This window comes from Pocillopora verrucosa, chromosome 14, assembly GCF_036669915.1.
Source record: "Pocillopora verrucosa isolate sample1 chromosome 14, ASM3666991v2, whole genome shotgun sequence".
Classification (NCBI taxonomy): domain Eukaryota; kingdom Metazoa; phylum Cnidaria; class Anthozoa; order Scleractinia; family Pocilloporidae; genus Pocillopora; species Pocillopora verrucosa.
In genome coordinates, this window is record NC_089325.1 from 2,141,790 (window position 1) to 2,162,017 (window position 20,228).

General features: G+C 37.9%; 2 protein-coding genes across 2 annotated transcripts; one reads left to right on the forward strand and one right to left on the reverse strand.

The window, feature by feature from the left end:
• Positions 1–958: 958 nt before the first annotated feature.
• Positions 959–18,810, reverse strand: LOC131797896 (aldehyde dehydrogenase, mitochondrial-like). Its single transcript, XM_066160907.1, has 5 exons — positions 18,771–18,810; positions 9,945–10,059; positions 6,510–6,548; positions 5,846–5,986; positions 959–4,422 (listed from the first exon to the last, which is right to left on the reverse strand). The coding sequence occupies exons 2-4, from the start codon at positions 10,047–10,049 to the stop codon at positions 5,858–5,860; spliced, it is 273 nt and encodes a 90-aa protein (XP_066017004.1). The 5' UTR covers positions 10,050–10,059; positions 18,771–18,810; the 3' UTR covers positions 959–4,422; positions 5,846–5,857.
• LOC131797895 (microfibril-associated glycoprotein 4-like) lies at positions 12,252–16,751 on the forward strand. The gene is made up of 4 exons (XM_059115555.2): positions 12,252–12,623; positions 15,389–15,503; positions 15,819–16,230; positions 16,529–16,751. The coding sequence occupies exons 1-4, from the start codon at positions 12,291–12,293 to the stop codon at positions 16,749–16,751; spliced, it is 1,083 nt and encodes a 360-aa protein (XP_058971538.2). The 5' UTR covers positions 12,252–12,290.
• Positions 18,811–20,228: the final 1,418 nt, after the last annotated feature.

Here is a 20,228-nt window from a genome sequence, read left to right on the forward strand (position 1 = left end):
TCCTACCTGAAATAGTCGTGGAAGGTCAGGATAGTAGATTAGATGTGTCAAGCTAACTATCACGCTACATATTCTGAATAAAGAGGAATAAAGAAACTGTTATTCTGCGTGAATGGAAAAGTATAACAGGGTAATGAAGTATTATCAAGTGAGTCGATGACGTAAATTGGCCTGCGTAAAGAGTTTCAAAGCTGACGTTTCCAGGCTTAGCCTTTCGTCAGAGCGATTCGTCAGACCCTGGTCGATCGAACCTTTCGGTGTGTTGACTTGAGAGAAAACCGCAGTTAGTGAGTCGTGTCCAATATCTCCTCGGATGAAACACTTGCCCTGAGGGCCTGGGGAACAGTTCTTGAACGATAAAAGAGGGTCTGGGTGGGGTTAACTGACAACTGACACATGGCCAAAATTTTTACTAACAACTGTATGGTGGGCTTTCACTGACAGGTGACAAAAGACCGGAACGCCCTAAATACCCTAAAACTGGATGTAAAATGAGGAGTTGATTTATTTCGTCCCATAAAAGTACGTTTTTTATCACATATCAGTAAGAGTAGACCAGAGTGTCATATTTCGTTAATAATTACCGCATGGACCATCCACATCAAGGTCATATATCACATATTGGTTATATGGTCTTTGATACCCAACTCGAGTGTCAAATTACGCGATGGCCATCAATGCTTGTAAGCTTTTATCGAATTGATTCGGAAACGGCATTTGAGAGTCACAGAAGCCGCATTCCTATTAAGAATATAAACACCGCACTCACGCTGAAAAAGCACCTTATTTGGTTCCTTGGTCTAAAGGAGTTGCCCAGTAAATATGGCCTCCGAGATTAACTAAGGAGGGAAGAGCGTCAATTTTGTCTTAGCTACGGACGAGCAGTGGAATCTGGGGCTTCCGACCATACTGGCTGGAACAGGAAGCGAATTAAACAGTATGTATTGGCATGGTTTGGTATTTGGTATTGATATAAATATATTAGTTAAAAGTCTACTCTGTTGTATAGAACGCCTATAGATACCGATTTATAAGCATTAAAGCATAGAGAAAGCACACGTCTCTTCAAGATGCCGTAGACCAAGCATCGTATGTAAACGACAACATCACAAAGACCGTTTCTGAGGTGGAACAACGGCACGGTATAAAAGAAACCACAGCAACCAATGGCCCTAAAGAAACTGTGTCTAATAAAACTCAAGTCTCACGTCTCGAAGAAGGAATGCGCCGCGTGCACAACAGCATAGCTTCAATTAACAATAATTATGTCGAAGACATTGAATTATGCACATTACTCACAACAGTTGTGGAGAATCTACACGAAGTTTCCCATTTTAAGGATAAGACCTTCACCACATGCAGTATTCCCAAGACTTTGGAATAATTACTAAGGAGTCGTTGAAGAGAGCAACAAATGGGCAACAAAGTATTTTACTCATGTAAAATCCTACTATTTTGTCCCCCGCACCAGCACGGAGTTTGCAAATGTCAACATTTTGCGACCGCTACCTTTAGAGGAGATCAACCTCGAGGCTGAAAGTGCTATGAAAGAATTTGTGGAGAGGTATCGTCCGTTGAGGCAAAGGACAGTTCGGGAGGAAACTACCAAGGGTAAGACAGGGGCTTTACCACTGGGCGTCTACACGAAGCAACAAGATTCCACCAAAGTGGACTTGTTGGCGGACTAGGGAACGATTTTAACTCTGGAGATCAGCCAGTGGGGCTCAGCAGCGATAGAGGCATTCAAGCTACTTCGGAAGGTGGGAATGTGACAGATGTCACATTTGTTGAGACTGTGCCGTTGAAGTAGCAGTTAAGGAAATATGCAGACGAATATGACACTCAAAAAACGACTTCCCTCATCGAGAGGTGGAAGATATTACCCCAATTACGGTTTCTAAATCCCGGCGGCCCATTCGCGCCCATTTTCGTCAGGATTTCTAAGGTACGCTTACAGTAGATATCTCTAATAACCTAATTGAAAAGTAGACAAAAGAACATTCCTTTCCGATCATTTCATTGTAGCCGATCGCAATCGACGCATTGTAAAACAAAACATAAAACCATGTGCTAGAGGACTCTTCACAAGTTTGTTGTCTTTCTGACGATCTTCTTTCCAACATTTTGACCGTTAAGTGGTTGAAAAGGAATGTTTCAATGTTTTGCACGGGCAAACAGAAGTTTGCTTGCAGAAGAGTTGTAACACCCTTCCAACAAAGACTGAAAGTCACTTGGAAGATCTTGGAATTATTTCATTCTAGAACTGATAAAAAGGAGTTCCTATTGTTTCAATTTTCGACTTAATTTTCGAGTTTAAACTACATGTGCCTTACTAGCCAAAAAGTAGGTCACAAATATAGGCTGTGACCAAATGCTCGGCAGCCGGGCACGGTCTCAAATAGACTAAATGCCTGGCACTCAAAAGTTTTCATGCAACTTCCAAAATTTAATTTGTTTTTTTTTTTAGTGGACAAATTCTCCGAGCTTGTGCATACCACCGCTTGGTTGTCGACACTTGGAGATTCTGCGCTTCTGATCAAACTGCCGGAGAACTTATCCAATAAAAAGAAAATTCATCTTTGGAATCGCTTTACATTTCTTAACAAACATCTGATTCTTTTAAGAAGTTTGTGGCATTTTGGTGAATATTTCTAACTGCCGGGCATTTAGATCATTTGAGACCATGCCCGGCAGTCCGATCAGAAGCGTAGAATTTCCAAGTTGTCGACAACCGAGCGATATTATAGTATGCACAGGCTCGGAGAATTTGTCCCCTAAAAAACCAAATAAATTTTTGTAATCGCTTGATATTCCTTCACAAACATTTGACATTCTTAAGAAGTTTAAAAGAACCTTTCGGCGGAAATTGCGTGAAAACTTTTGACTGCCGGACATTTAGTCTATTTGAGACTATGCCTGGCTGCTGGAAATTTAGTAGTTTAAAGAAAGAAATCGCACACTGTTTATATTACGACGTAGGATAGTGGTTGCCGTATTGGTTTCACAAGAAAAACGAAGCGAAAGTGTCCCTAAATATGAGAAACTCACTTCGTTCCTTCGCCCCCTCCCCCAGACACACCTCTAGATGGTCAACCAACCACGAGACTTCAATGCGTATGCAGCTGTCATTGTCACTAAGCTTTTGTAAACACACTGTTGGAATGTCTGACCGCCTGTTGAGGCACATCTTTTCAAACATTTGTTATGAATTAATTTCTGTTTTTTAGCTTTGTTTTGCTTGATCACAAGCAGTGTTTCGTGACGAAGGGCTAACACACGAAACGTCAGCTTTGAAACTCTTTACGGTGGCCACCACAGTTTCTCTAGAATATTACCCCCTTCGTTCATTTGTACCTTACCCTACTTATCAGTTTGTGTTCAGCTCACACCATCACAATGAAAGCCTCTCAGTTTATCGCAAGCACATAAAAAAAAAATTTAATGAGAGCAACTTCAAAGCTATTGAAAATAAGTAACAAAGGAACTGCAGGTAATTTAGTGTTAACAACTAAGTTGAAAACGTAAATTGGCCACCGTAAGGAGTAAAAAAGCTCACGTTTCGAGCGTTATCCCTTCGTCAGATCAATTAGTCAGCACTCTTCGCTAATCGCTCTGACAAAGGGCTAACGCTCGAAACTTCAGCTTTTTTCCTCCTTACGGTGGTCAATTTTGGTTTTCAACTTATATTTAACACTTAATTACCTGCTATACTCTCCCACCGACGCAGGACCACAGTTTCTTTAGAAAATACCCCTTTTAATAAAGGAGCTGTTGGCAAAATATTCCTTTTATCCTATTTCTTTTCAAATTAAAGGGATCTCTTCAGACGGATCTTTTAAATATTAAATAGAGACCTTCCATTCTAGCTTATCTGAAAGGTTCAAGCAGGTTACAAAGACTAAAATATTTCTATCCCAATTGTTTTTCTCTTCAAAGTAGATGTTATTTCATAACATGGTTGTTTAAAATTACGCCAAATGTTAACCACAGAGTGCTGGAGGTGCTGACTAGGAGTTCAGCGAATAATTTTTACAAACAAAGGTAAGAATTAACAAGAGGCAAAATTGCCAGGTGCCAAGCGCATTGAGATTGGGAGTCTTTGGCTGGATCAGAGTCAAAAATCAAATTACGCAACGAGTCTAACTAATATCCTAAGCATCCTAATTTTGGCTGAGGAAACTTCTTGACCTACCTATCTGCTTAAACATGTACGTACTAATATTATTCTTGATCAGTGTCACTGCTTATGCAACAAGTCGCATTTCAAACAGGTTTCCCAGATTTCAAGCCGCTAATTTTGGCGAGATGATGCCAGGGCTGGACCAAGTTTCCAGGCTTGCATCAGCAGTGGGAAGTTCCATGGGATTATTTGACCGACAATGCCGACGGGTTCATGGCGGGTATAGGTTAAGGAACTGCCATCTGTTGAGTGAATTAAACGATTCGTAACAATGAAAATATTACGATCAGCATCAAATGATAGAACACATTTCTTTGCTACCAGGTAAAACGTTTGAAAAGGTTTGTAGGGGGAATATAAGGAAGAGGTCCACAAACTTGATGTTCGCCTCTTGTTATCACCCTATGGGTAGAGCTGGGTGTTCCATGGAGGTTAGGCAGAAGCAAGCAGCAGGAAGCAAATAACTGGCATAAAAAATGATCAATTTTTTGAGAGTTAACCAACATCATTTGACAATGAACACTTCAGCAGATGTTAAATTGACATAAAATGCAAACACATTGATATCAATTATCTACTGAAGCTCCACAGGGTGTAGAATGAATAAAAGAAGACTGGACAAATATTTACAGCACTACTGTTTTATGAGAGCATAAGTGAGCCTGTCTAAGATAAGCCAGTCTGTTTCGTTAGTGCACCACGTGCCTGTCTTTCAAAAAGTAACTACAGGCATAATGCCTTAAAGCTGGGTTTCCAAGAGAATCACAACCAAGGAATGAACAAGCCTTACGTGAGGAGCTGACTGCCTATTATAGTAAAAGCTTAAAGAATTCTTGGTCACCAAAGACAACATGTGGTCATGTGGTTGCTAACTCGTTAAAATGAATATGCAAAATTCCATTCAGTTTATTTGCTTTCCATAACTTGAAAGTAATAAACTTATCAATAGGAATTGTCTTGCCATGAATTTTGTCTGCCCACCCAGCATAGTATCGATAGCACTTATGGAAAAATCAATATTGAAAGAATCATTGAATGGCTTGCCATCGTCCAAAGTCTCTTATTTAGTACTTTATGACTGAATTGACAAAATGTACAAGGTTTTACACTCTGAGAACAACCAATGTTGTGACTACGTTTTTCTTTTTACAGTCAGAGTTTGAACACCCACAGAATGATTTAATATATATGTTCTAATGCAACAAAATGAGGCTGGCTTTCTTAACAAGCTAACTAAAACAAATCAAGAATGCCTCCTGACTAGCTACTCTAGCTTACAAGATTACATATAATTGAACTGCCTAGAACTGCCTGCTTTGCTGCAAAAAAACAAAATTCACATGAAAATATGCAAACAAATAAGACAAAAATTGCCTCTATTTCACTTTGAAGTACAGCAGACATGCTTTACCCTTCATGTAGTCATCAGGCTAAAATATATCACAAATCATTCATTCCCTTCATTAATTTTGGTCAAGATGGCTTTATTTAATTTCTTCTTTTTCTTTTTTTTTGCATTTGTTCATGGAAAGTTTATATCATAATAACAGTTTTGATTGACTCTAGTAATTGAATAAAAGGAAAGAACTTACATTGTATCTCTAAAGTTTAGGACTATGATTGCTAATAATTTCACTTTTACTCCAACAGAATGTTAATACTTACTGCAAGATAAGCTTAATGTTGTTCGAGCAAATCAGCCAGTCTGTTCAAAAGCTTTCCACATCCTGATACATCCATTGTTCTCCAAGGACTGCCTAGCTTAAAGGCCTCTTTGGCTGCCTTAACAGCAATATCAACATCTGCCTAAAGAACATATTGGTTATTAGCACTTCCACATGCCTCACCTACATAAGCAAGATTCCAGCATTTTGCAAATCTATCTCCCACAAGTCCATACATGTAAATCGCATTTTGTTTGTTCCCATGCTGATAATTTGTAAAACATTTTATCTGTTTAGACTAAATTAAAATCCCTTCTGATCAAAAGTTTTTGCAATAAGCAGACAAGTGATGAGAATAAAGTAAAATATCAATTATGGGATTACTACTTGATCCCATACCAAATTCTTCAAATTGACATCATTATAATTGTATGGAAGACAGTAAGGAGAATTACATTGAGATCTTGGGAGTTAAAGGGCGAAAAATCTTTGGGAAAACCATATTCTTACTACTTATGATTAATAAATGTCTGTCTTTACCTTTATCTGAAAACTATACTCTGACTGCTTCCATCGTGAAAACAAGATAGCAAATGCTTACACAAACACTTAAAAAAGCTTTAGCAAAGTGTCACAGTGGATGTGAATTTTTCAAAATGATTTACCTGATTGTACTTCACTTCAGGACTGTCATCAATCTTACACTGTCAAATAAAAAAAGACCCATGTCAGACAACTGTCATATTTATCCTGATATTTTACAAATTTTAATAAACTATCAAAAAATGGAAGTTGATCAGATATGAAATCACTACACATAAAGGGATTACATTGTGCATTTATCTAAAGATAACAGGGCTGTGCCAGACTTCAGAACAAGATGAGGCAAGTTTCAAGCGCTGAAGGTGCAAGTCACTATGGGAGTCTGGCATACCCCTCCAGAGTATAGTACAGTTGACGCCAAGTGGTATATATAGTCAATATGCTCAACTTTCCTTTTCTGCTCATGTACATCACATTGCTAGAGAGAAAATTTTAGTCAGAGAACAAAATGTGGAAAATATCTAACAAAAATTTTCAAAGCTGGAGGCTCAGAAATGCTCTTTTAAGCATTTTCCATGGCATTTTTCTCCAGAAAAGTCAATCTTGGGCCAAAATCAAGACAAGGCCTCATCTTGCCTCATGCTAACTATGGCCCTGGATAATTATAATGCAATTATGGGGTTTACTTGCATTTCTACATTAGTTTGCTTTCATGACTTTTTCCAAAACCTCGAGATGACCTTTACCTCACAGAATTAGTGTGCTCCAATCAACAAATATAAAAGAACAATGCACATTGCCTATTTTAAATATTACAGTTGACGCCATGTGGTATATATAGTTAATATACTTAGCTTTCCTTTTCTGCTCATGTACAATCATATTACTGGAGAGAAAAACTTAACTTGACTCCAGAAAAGTCAATCTTGGGCCAAAATCAAGACGAAGCAATTGCCTCGTCTTTTTTTAAAATTTTTATTTTTATTTATTTATTTTTTATTTATTCCTCCAATTCCTAGCTGATACATAGTTATGTAAATATAACATGATATAACATAGTATCAGATAAAGATTTACAAAGGAAAAAATGCGTATAACAGAAATTACAACACTTAAATTGAATTACATTGTATATTGAAGGAGAGGAGAGGGACACATCTAGAAAAACTAATATTGTGCCCCTTAAAGTTATGTATAACAAAGGACTCGAGATTTTTAATAAAAAAGTAAAGGAAAAATGACAAATAGCTCAGAAAATTATAAAAGAGATAATGTTTCATTAGTATTGTGCTAGGTACCAGCCCAAAAGTGCTTTCTAAACATTTTTTTAGATGGTTTATCTCTAATGGATTGCGGAATATCATTCCAAAAGAAACTTCCAATGATGCTGGGGCCAAATCTCCTAAGACTAGTTCGAAATAAAGGTATTGCAACTTGATTGGATGATGCACTGTGGGTAGTGTAATTATGTAGTTCAGATACTAACAAAACCTACTTTACTTTTACTTTCATGAAAAGTTTCTTAGTGTAAACTTTTCATGGTGGAAATAATCATAAAAAAGCATACATGTGTTCAGTTTAACAATATCAGGAAATTTCAAAAGGCCTAAGGATGTGTAGTGTGGATTTATTGATTCCATTAAAGGAACATCATTTATAACATGAACTGCTTTGTTTTGTAACTTTATGATTTGAGACAATGGAGCATTATAATTATTTCCCCAAAGTGTACAAGCATAAGTAAGGTAAGGATAAATAAGAGAATAATACACACTTATAAGCATTGCTTTTGATATATAATGCTTCAACTTAACCATTATATTTATATTTTTGGTCATTTTGCCACATATGTAGTCAATATGGTCGTGCCAAGTAAGGTGACAATCAATATACACACCAAGATATTTTACACAAAAGGACTTTTCTAAATGAACATTTGCTACAGTTAATGGTGGATAAAGATTGTAGCTTTCCTTTTGACGAGGCATAAAAATGAGAAACTTAGTTTTTGTAAAATTAACAATCAATTTATTACTGCATAACCATTCGTAGACAGCTGGTAAATGATTGTTAATTTCACGCAATAAACTGTCAAGATCACTTCCAGAAGCAGTTGAAGATGTATCATCAGCATATAATCTAGTAGAAAAAAGGTGGAAGACTTTGGAAGGTTACTAATGAAAATAGTAAACAGCAAAGGTCCTAGTATCAATCCTTGAGGCACACCAGTGGAGATAAAACGTGTAACAGAAGCAACACCATTTGCATGCACCTGCTGTTTCCTGTTACTTAAGTAAAATTGAAACCAGTTGTATTCACTTTGTTGTAATCCATAAGTTTATTTAGTGATATTTGATGGTTTACTGTATCAAATGCTTTACTTAAATCTAAGAATAAAGAAACCACATAAAGTCCTTTATCAACAGAAGAAGTTATTTCTTCAGTAAGGTCAATTAGACAATCAAAGGTTGTAAAACCTGTTCTAAATCCATAATGTTTTGAGGAAATCATGTTATTATTTGTAAAATAGAACATCAGCTAATTAAAAATACATCTCTCAAATATTTTACTTATGGAAGAGAGAATTGAGATAGGTCAATAATTACTACATGCAAAACAAGAGCCTTGTTTAAAAACTGGAACAACTTTAGCACGTTTCATACTATCAGGAAAAATACCGTAGTTGATGGAAAGATTAAAAACAAATGTTAGGGGATGGTATATTTGAAGTGCTGCAGTTTTTAATAACAGTGGATGAATCTTATCAACCCTAATGACCTGTTTGTATCAAGACTTTCCAGTAATAAGAATACCTCTATTTCAGAGACTTGTGTGAAGCAAAATTGTTTTTGTTTCTGAGAGAGATAAGAGGTTGCACTCTTATCAGATTTAGGCCGTTGTTCGAAAACCTCCAGATGACCTTTACCTCACAGAATTAGTGTGCTCCAATCAACCATAATAAAAGAACGATGCGCATTGCCTATTTTAAATAGTACAGTTGACGCCAAGTGGTATATATAGTCAATATGCTCAACTTTCCTTTTCTGCTCATGTATATCACATTGCTAGAGAGAAAATTTTAGTCAGAGAACAAAATGTGGAAAATATCTAACAAAAAAAGTCCGCTTCAGTGAGAGCAGAATGTAAACATTCTCAAACAGGTATGTTTAAAATTCATGGTTTTTTTTTTTTCCTGTAGTCAAGGTAATCACAAGTCATCTGACGTCATTGCTCTAGAGTTGTTACTCGCCAAGATATTCTACAAGAGGGGTTTGCAAAGGTCTTGATCTTAAAAACAAAATAAAACTGCAAGATGCGAAATAATAAACACTGCGTCACGTTCGTGAAGCAGTCATGATTTTGTTCAAAACTCTGATTAGGTCAATATTGTAGGTTCCTTTTTCAATCGAATACTTCGAAAACTTGTAAACCTGCCCACAGACCAGAAGTTAGAATAAAAGACGCTGTTTACTTGACCTACATCGTGCAAGAACAAATACTGTTTCCCGTGGTGCAACATGAAACCAGCCAACATTTAACGTATTTGATTACGTTACCTCAGCGAGCGTTGCGAAAGAAGACCGACTGATGGAAGCAGGAGGAGCAAAAAGCCTTCTTGGAACGACTCGTGAAAGTGACCTCAAGGGAAGACGAAATGCCATGACGAGATTTCTAGAAGAGGAGAAAAAGAAACACCCCACTTAATGTATCCGTTAGAATGCAAAATTATAACTCAGCAAAGTCACTGCATGATGTTAAATTTCAGATGACTCGTCAAATCTCATAAGGTTAGAGCTCATAAGATGATTCGACAACCAGACATCGCATTTATTTTGTTTCCATTTATATGTAAACACGCCTCATTCGAAAACAACTCACATTTAGCAAGTTTCAGTCAGATATGTAGAGTACAGGCACATTCGTTTTCAAATTTTCGGGCATCATACTATTGACTTCAAAATTATACAAACAATATATGTACGCTAAGAAAACACTAACAACGACAGGCTCTGAATACAGCTCATAATTAGATAACGAGCATTTGCGAAACACGGAACTATAATTAGAGAGTGTTCTCGCGCGAGATTCCCAAATCCCAACACGACGTTCGTAAAAATGCACCTTAACCAGGCACCTACAATCGTTCCCAACTAGGAGGCCACGCAATTAGGGTCTTTCACTCACCTTTCGATAGAAAAGCCACCGTGATCACCTGAGTCGATCGAACTTTCTCCGCGTTGGCCTAAGAAAACCGCACTTAACGAGTAGTGTCCAATATCTCCTCGGATCAAACACTCCCTCTGGGAGCCTGGGGAAAAGGTGTGTTGAAGTTCTTGAACGATAAAAGTTCAAAATTAATAGTTTACAGAAAGATATCGCACAGCGTTTTTATTACCTAATAGGATAATGGTTGCTGTGTTGGTTTCGCAAGAAAAATGGGGCAAGTTGAGGAAGAAAGTGTCCCTAAATGTGAGACGCTCACTTCATTCCTTAGCCCCCTCCCACAGACACACCTCTAGATGGTAATTTAGTGTTAACAACTGGGTTGAAAACGTAAATTAGCCACCGTAAAGGGTAAAAAAGCTGACGTTTCGAGCGTTAGCCCTTCGTCAGAGCGATTAATTTCAATAAAGAAACTGTGGTGCTGCGTCGGTGGGAGTGTATAGCAGGTAATTTAGTGTTAACAACTTTAGCCCAGCGTTAGCCCTTCGTCAGAGCGATTAATCGCTCTGACGAAGGGCTAACGCTGGGCTAAAGTTGTTAACACTAAATTACCTGCTATACACTCCCACCGACGCAGCACCACAGTTTCTTTAGAAACTTACCCCTTTACACCTCTAGATGGTCAGCCAACCACGAGGCTTGAATGCACGTACGGCTGTCATTCTCGCTAAGCTTCAGTGAACACGCTGTTGGATTGTATGACTGCCTGTCGAGGCAGATCCTTCCAAACAATTCTTATGAATTGATTCACGTTTTAGTAAGACTTACTTATGCATTATTAATTACTAATCAAACTTTCTACTCTTCAAATACTCTCTCTTAGAGCTAATAGAATCATAAACCGTCACAAAGGAAACTTCACATGTAAAAACGCGTAAAATGTAAATTTAATGTCCTTTCAAGAGTACAGCGCAAGAAGCAGAAGCTTTTACTGTAATCTCTAGGATTTCTATGCAAGGCTTGTTCACATGCAGTCTTCGTGTGAGGGTGTCACGCATTTCTTACAGGCAGAGTTTCGTGACGAAGGGCTACCGCCGAAACGTCAGCTTTGAAACTCCTTGCGGTGAACACCACAGTTTCTCTAGAAAATTATCCCCTTTATTCATTTGTTCCTGACCCTACTTGTTATTTGTGTTCAGCTCACACAATCGCATTGAAAGCCTCCCAATCAATTCATCGCAAGCACGTTAAAAAAAAAGTTTGATGAGAGGAACTTCTAAGCTTTAAAAAAAAAGTAACAAAGAAACCGTTGGCAAAATATCACTTATGCCCTAGTTTTTAGATAAAAGGTACCTCTTCCGACGGATCTTTTAAATATTAAATAGAGAACTGCTAGTCTAGCCTATCTGAAAGGTCCAAGTAGGTTACAAAGACTAAACTATTTCCATCCTAATTGTTTTTCTCTTCAAAGTAGAAGTGATTACATGAAATGATATTTGTTTGAAATTACGGCAGATGTTAACCACCTAGTGCTGGCTGGCTGGGAATTCAGCAAATAATTTTTACAATAACGAAGGCAGAATTAAAAATAGGCAAAATTGCCAGGTGCCAAGCGCATTGTGATTAGGAGTCTTTAGCTGGTTCAGAGTCAAAAACAAATTACGTAACGAGTCTAACTAATATCCTTAGCTTCCCAATTTTGGCTAAGGAAACCTCTTGACCTACCTATCAGCTTAAACATGCACGTACTAATATTATTCTTGATCGGTGTCACTGCTTATGCAACAAGTCGCATTTCAAACAGGTTTCCCAGATTTCAAGCCGCTAATTTTGGCGAGATGATGGACGGGAAACAGCTCAACGGAAGCGTGATAAAGGAGGTAGAGGTGGAATCAGAAAGTTCTTGTAGATTGGAGTGTGTCAACGAAGAGCGATGTAAGTCTTACAACTTTGGAGGCAAAAAGAACAAACCTGAGGTATGGAAGTGCCAGATCAGTGACTCGGATCGATTTGAGAGGCCAGCTAAGGCCAACTTCATTGAGAACAAAGACTTCAGTTACAGAGGGATAAAGGTATTTGCAATGCATTTCAAAAGATTTTGACTACCACCTAGATATACGAACAAGTTCCTGAAAATGACAGTTAATGGTAAAAGAAAATAAGTTGATAAAATTTCAGAATTGCATCTAAGGAGGCTCTATAGTGTATTTTTCTCAATGTTGGCGAGCACGCCATCGTATTGTTATTGTAGAAAAGTTTTATGATTTTGTCTTTCAAGGTCACTAAAAGCCATCAAAAGGCGATGAGCAAGGTTCAGACGATCGTTTGCTGTAGCAAATTTTATCAAAATGATTTTCGTGATAAAGCTAAGGCTCCACGAAGGGAGGCGCTCGCCAGTTATAATTCTTCAACTTCGATGAAATCTTTCAAAATGTTCATGATTTGTGAAATTTGTCCTGCCGATCATTTAAAAGTTGGAGAAAAAGGGTAACAAATTAAATTAAATCAAATTTGGTCCTATGAATTTTTTTTATCAACAGGCACTAGGAAGGGCACAAACATGTTTAATGGTCCAACAAATCTTAGGAAATTCCATCTGAGGAAACGCCATAAATCGTGCTTAAAAGATCCCTAATTTCTCTGTCGCAAAACATTACGTAATGACATCGCGTTTTGGCAATCTTTCCCACTGGGTTTTGTTTTCGGTTGACCTCTTTTTCAGGCGTATTGAGCCGCCACGCTATTTTGTCACTTTAAAGGCTCCCACTATTTGACTCCCACTATCTTGACTCTGATGATGACTTCCGCTCAGGTTGTCGAAACGTCAGTCACCACTACCGACAAAAGTTCTTCTCAGGACTACACTCACCCGGACGATCAAACTACACTATTACATGTTACCCCCGGGTTCAAACCATTTACTGTAAGGCTCCCACTATGTTCACACCCAGATCTCGCGCGATCAAAAAACCCTATGGAGCCTCCTTAAACGACAAATATAAAAAAAAACGCAAAATTGAAGCAGAAACGTTCTTTCAAGCATTTTCACAAAACATTAGAGAATCATAGAGAACTCTCTTTCATTACTAGCCACAAAGTTTAGTTAAGAAGTTTTTTTTTTCCGATTGAAAGCTAGAGATTATCTCAGTTCGTCATAACATAAAACGACCTCGTAGATTGACAATGGCGCAATGGCGCTGCTATTTAACAAGTCGAGAGTAGTCTAGCGTGGTCTATACTCTTAGCGACAAAGATATTGGTCATCACATTGGTCAGAGAGCTGATAAAGCTATTGTGTGACAATAGACGCGAGCAGCCGACATCGACAAATTGGCCAATCAAATTGCGACATTGCTGCTAATTGTGGCAAAAAAATTTCAGTTTCCAAGCGTATTGTAGTAGATTGGCTAATTCTTTTGTTATCTGTATGGTTTAGACTAAAACAGTCACATATCAAGCTCTTTCCCCAGTGCGACGAACATTTGTTTTTTTCGGTTCCAGGTGTACGCAACCACTAACCCCACGTAGTGCGCATGCTCTCCTTTACGAATTTTTAAAATGGTGGACAAGCCCAAGAGGGAAATAAAAAAAAAAGCGATTTTGCAATGAATACTCAACATACACCCTCGTTAGAAAGGCAAATCTACGGAAGAAAGATACAAAACTGTATGATATTGAGATCGATATGATATTAAATCGATACCGAGGGCCCGTTTCCATCTTGCTAAGAAGTGCATTTAATTGCCTTCCGCCACGATTAATAGCTTTCTTGACAGCTTTCTGAAGACAGAATACTTTCTTTCTGAAGACTTCTGATATGCAGCTATTGATTATATTACACCTCGTATACCTGACTGTTCAAACACTTTGTTTACGATGGTTGAAAGGACCTACTCATGGTTCTCCGTCTTCGTCTTTACATTGCTTTGAAATAGTATAGATTAGTAAGCTGAAACGAAAAATTAATCAGAGAAGTTTACGAAAAATACAGCAAACAAGCTTAAAAAAGGCATTTATTTAGACTTCATACTTCAACGAACTTCACAAATCTTACTTGTTTATCTTGTAAGTAAACGATGGCAGATTAATTCCCGAAGCGCTTACTGAGTTTCCCGATCCCTTTCCAACTGCTTTCACACTTACAAAACAGGAAAAAATCAAAAAGAGGAAGATACAGCTGTTTTGAAACGCCATTTGACGAGGGTAAATCTGCTTTTTGTTCGACACTTTACATATCAAAACAAAGGAAATTTGTTCCTCTTTTTGATTCTGGTAGTACATTTTTAATTTGCGCCTGCGTAAAGGAGATATCGCCCGAGACCCTTCGCTCGGTCGTGTTTTGATCAAAAACGCCTTGTCAATTTCACGCAACCGCTCGGAGAAAAGGTAAAAATGACGAGGGAAAAACTTTACCTTCAAGTTAGAAAATTAGCGAAATAGAAAGCCACAATATTGTAGTTTGATATTTCAGAGGTACATTGAGTGCTTTTTCCGTAGAGAATCCGTACGATGCTAAAACATTCGAAAATTACACTCGATTTGAGTGGGGTGTTGAAGTGGGCGTGGTCACCACATTCATGTTGAGACTACTTGTACCCCATGAGTTTGATATGCTCCTCTGTGTCGTTGAAAGCGGGGGATATTTACCTCGTAGGCCACTGAGCGTCTCGCTAAATATCCACCACTATCCACCTCTACTTCAATAAACAATTGTTAATAATAACTTCATCATCATCACCAATATCATCGTCGGCATGATTGATATATTATCACCATCGTTATAAATTTTATTACTCTTACTAATATTATTATCATTATTGCTGTTGTTTACAATCAGAGCGTATGTGAACGAGATAAGTCAGATTGTGGCAAGAACGAAATCTGCATCGTAGACATTCGAACCAACAGTGCACGATGCATTTGCAAGGATGGTTATACGGGAAAGCCCTGTAGTAAGTGAAATAATAATGACAATAATAATGCAAAGAAAAAAAGCAAAGAAAACCGGCACAATAGTGATTTCACTGCTCGAACTTAGAAATTTCACACCTCGAGCACTAGGTGTACACAACTTCTATATTTGTTGATCAACTACTCCTCTCAATAAATTTCCTTTGTTGTTGTAATTGTTGTTGTTGTTGGTATTTTACAAACGTTATAATCATTCATTATCAAGAGAAACACTACCCCCATGACTAAGTAAAAATAAATTACTTTTACTATAGTCCAAGCGTACGATTCAAATCAAATTTTTCGTCAACCAATAGAACCCAAAAGTTGTGCTCTACTTTATCAAGATGGTGTCACATCTAGTGGCGTGTACACTATTAATCCAGATGGCGGAAATGCCATGCAAGTGTTGTGTGACATGACCACGAACGGTGGAGGTTGGACTGTTTTTCAGAGACGTTTGAACGGCTCTGTTGATTTCTATCGAGATTGGTCGTCCTACAAAAATGGCTTCGGAGATTTACACGGCGAGTTCTGGCTTGGAAATGACAATCTTCATCGTTTGACAGCCGCTGGTAACGTTTCGTTGAGAGTTGACCTGGAGGACTTCGAAGGTAACATCACATACGCTGAGTACGCGACATTTAAGGTGGCGGACCGGACAGATAAATACCGAATTCTAATTGGTGGATACAGTGGGACAGCTGGAGACGGTTTGAATGTACAAAGGTATAATAAACAGTAGTTTAAAAACGAGGTTATTAAAAGTAAAATTTCCGATAATTTGCAGGCAAAAATTTTAATATCTATTCGTTTCGAGACTTGTGTGAGTAAAGCGATGGAATCTTAAAAATATTCTCAGTTCATTCATATTTTATTTATTTATTTATTTATTTATTTTTTTGTATCTGCCATTTTCGATTTTGGCTTATGAAATGTTGAACTAGTGTACCAAAAGCTCAAATTCTATCACAATATTTAATTATAAGATCTACAAACCGTATTTTATGGTGTTAACTTTTTGTAGTGACATGCAGTTCTCCACAAGAGATAGTGACAACGACATAAAACCGAACGCCAGCTGTGCTCAGCAGTTCAAAGGCGCCTGGTGGCACAGGAGCTGTCATCATTCCAATCTAAACGGGTTGTATCTCAATGGAATTCACTTCTCAATGGCTGATGGCGTCAACTGGATTCCTTTTAAAGGATATTACTACTCACTGAAACGTACAGAAATGAAAGTAAAGTAGATCAGTGTTGTTGTTTCTTTTCTTTTCTTTTCTTTTCTCTTTTGGTTTCACGAAGAGACTAGCTAGGTCCAGTCCACGGCCACAACACACTCCAGTTATGGATCCTTTTCGTCCCAGTCTCCCGTCGCATCTTTATTTACGTATATAACGAAGCTACTCATTAGTTTATTGATCGGGCTTTTGAGCCCTGTACAGCGGTTTACGTGATTTTGGGGCCATTTTCAAATCACCCCGTAGAGGTGTGAATTTTTATGTGATTCTTCGGAACATAAGCAGCACCGCTTCAACCAGTTCAGGGCAAAACTAAAATCATTGGCGAAACTGGGCCACCTCATGCGATGCTAAAGGAGATACTTTTATGATTTCATTACTTTCAACATATAATTCTGTTCAATTCATGTTTTTTTTTTCATTTGCCACTTTTTGAGTATTCATCCGTCTACAAATAAATGATTTATTTGTCTTTGTTGATCTTGACGCAAAGTAACATTTGTTGGGAAAGGAAGTCTAATGTAAAGGGTTTTAATGCGTATGCCTCCAATTGTATTTGAGAAAACCAGGACTTCATCTCTGCTTTCTGGTCTTAATGTAGCCGTTTACTACCATTCCAGGTTTATTTCCTTAGTTATTGAATAAACTTGTTATAACAGTCTCTAGAGCACCTTTACCACAGTCACGTGGTTTTACCATTATATCAAATCAGAAAAATAAGTTCATATTTTGCAGTTCTGTATAATAAAACAGTTATGTGAAGCATTTGTCTACTGCTTGCTCTTTATTGTGATTGTCCAAGCCTGAACGCACAGCACCTCATAACTACTGTGCGAAATAATTGCGAGCAGACACGTATCCTGACTTTAAAAAGTCGGGCAATTACTTTCATAAACTTACTCCAAAGCTATGGACTTTTTTCTTATCGTTCGATAAAAAACGCCTAGGGAACCCTGGGGAAGTGTTTCGCAAGTGGTAAGAAGAGAGAGAACCCTAGAAACGACGTTGGTTTGTACTTAGACTAAGTCTCTCTTCAACAAACAGACCTCCGAAACATGGCGGACTTAGGAGAGGGTTAAACCTGTTTAGAATGTGGGAAAAGTTACAACAAGAAATGGAGGCTTCAGAAGTATAAGAGGTCTCATACAGGAGAGGCAGGTTTGTTTCCTGCGTCCTTCGAACAAAATCTGTAAATTTTAATCACTTTAAATTGTGAATTTAAAGGGTACTTCATCTGAAACGTGCTGTTACTCTGTTCGTCTGGTACGTTTTGGTTCGTCACCAAGGCATTGAGCGTAGGTTCGAGGAATTGTTATATGTTGAGAACTTGGCCAAGAAAATATGTGATTTCGAGAAATTTGAAGGTTTTTAAACACAACTCGCTTTTTTCCTTTAACTTTCATTTAAAATGAATTTAGCATCAGTTTGCGATTCGGTTATGCCGAAATCCTGCATTCCAGACGACGTCATATAATAGCCGCAAGTTGCATGTATTACATGATCTTACATGCTTCTTTCACACCAAAACGCCAACTCCTTGAACTGTGGAAGATACAGTGCTTTCTTCTCAGAAATACACAGTGAATTTTATTGGAAAGCAATCAAAGGCAAATTCTCTCCACTCCAATTTTGCCACTTTCTGGCTTTCTTCTATGGGGTGCACGTTGACTTTATCAATTGAGGTGAAAATCTAAACTTAGGGGATGCCAGATTTTTATGAAGGTGGATGGATACTGAGCAATTTCTTTTTATTGCATTTTTTGAAATTTGGCCTATTTATAGCCTTTATGAACACTTGCTCATTAATCCATGTGTAAGAAATGGTAAACTGCAATAAACGCGAGATAATGGCATTCAAACATGCTTTCTCCCTGCAGTGTTTGTTTAGAAATATAAGTATTGGTTGTAATCGTAATTTTACTTCCAGAGACCTTTTAAGTGCGAGTATGAAGGATGCGAAAAATCCTTACCCAGGCACCTACAATCGTTTCTAAATTGAAGGCTATGCAACTAGGGTCTTTTACCCACCTTTCGATAGAAAAACCACCGTGATCACCCGGGTCGATCGAACCTTTCTCCGTGTTGATCTGAGAGAAGACACCAATTGAGTGTCCAATATCTCCTCGGATCAAACACTTCCCCTGAGGGCCTGGGGAAAAGGTGTGTTGTTAAAGTTCTTGAACAATAAAAGTTCAAAATAAATAGTTTAAAGAAAGATATCGCACAGCATTTGTATCACCTTGTAGGATAATGGTTGCTGTGTTGGCTTCACAAGAAAAATGGGGCAAGTGGAGGAGGAAAGTGTCCCTAAATGTGAGAAACTCACCTCGCTCTTTAGCCCCCTCCCCTAGACACACCTCTAATAATCAACCAACCACAAGGCTTGAATGCGCATACGCCTGTAAAAGTCGATAAGCTTTTGTAAACATGCTGTTGGATTATCTGAGCGCCTGTCGAGACAGATCCTTTCAGACATTTCTTATGAATTGATTCATGTTTTAGCAAGACTTATTTGCGAACTACTAATCACCACTCTATTTTCCTACTCTTTCAATACTTTCTCATAACGCTAAAAGAATGGATTAATATCGTGAGAATGGCGGTAATAAACTATTATAGAGGAAAAACTTCACACGTAAAAACGCGTAAAATATAAAGTATAATTTCCTCACAAGAGCACACCGCAAGAAACAGGAGTTTTTACAGTAATCTCTAGGATTTCTATGCAAGACTTATTCACAGTCCTCTTGTCACGCATTTCTTACGGGCAGTGTTTCGTGACGAAGGCTCTTTACGGTGGCAGCCATAGATTCTCTAGAAACTTACCCCCTTTATTCATTTGTTCCTTACCCTACTTATTATTTGTGTTCAGCTCACACAATCACGATAAAAGCCTCCCAATTAATTTATCGCAAGCACGTTAAAAAAAAAAGTTTGACGAGAGGAACCTCTAAGCTTTTAAAAACAAATAACAAAGGAACTCTCGGCAAAAGTATCACTCCTACTCTATTTTTTAAACAAAAGAGACTTCTTCCGACTGATCTTTTAAATATTAAATAGAGAACTACCATTCTATCCTATCTAAAAGGTCCAGGCAGGTTACAGAGACTAAACTATTTCTATGCCAATTGTTTTTCTCTTCAAAGGAGATGTGATTACATGAATTTTTTGTGTAAAATTACGCCAGATGTTAACCACGTAGTGCTGGAGTAGCTGACTGGGAATTCAGCAAAGAATTCTTATAATAACAAAGCTAAGAATTAACAATAGGCAAAATTGCCAGCTGCCAAGCGCATTGAGATTACGAGTCTCTGGCTGAATCAGAATCAATACGCAATAATGAGTCTAACTAATACCCTTGGCATCCCAATTTTGGCTGAGGAAACCTCTTGATCTACCTATCTGCTTAAACATGCACGTACTAATATTATTCTTGATCAGTGTCACTGCTTATGCAACAAGTCGCATTTCAAACAGGTTTCCCAG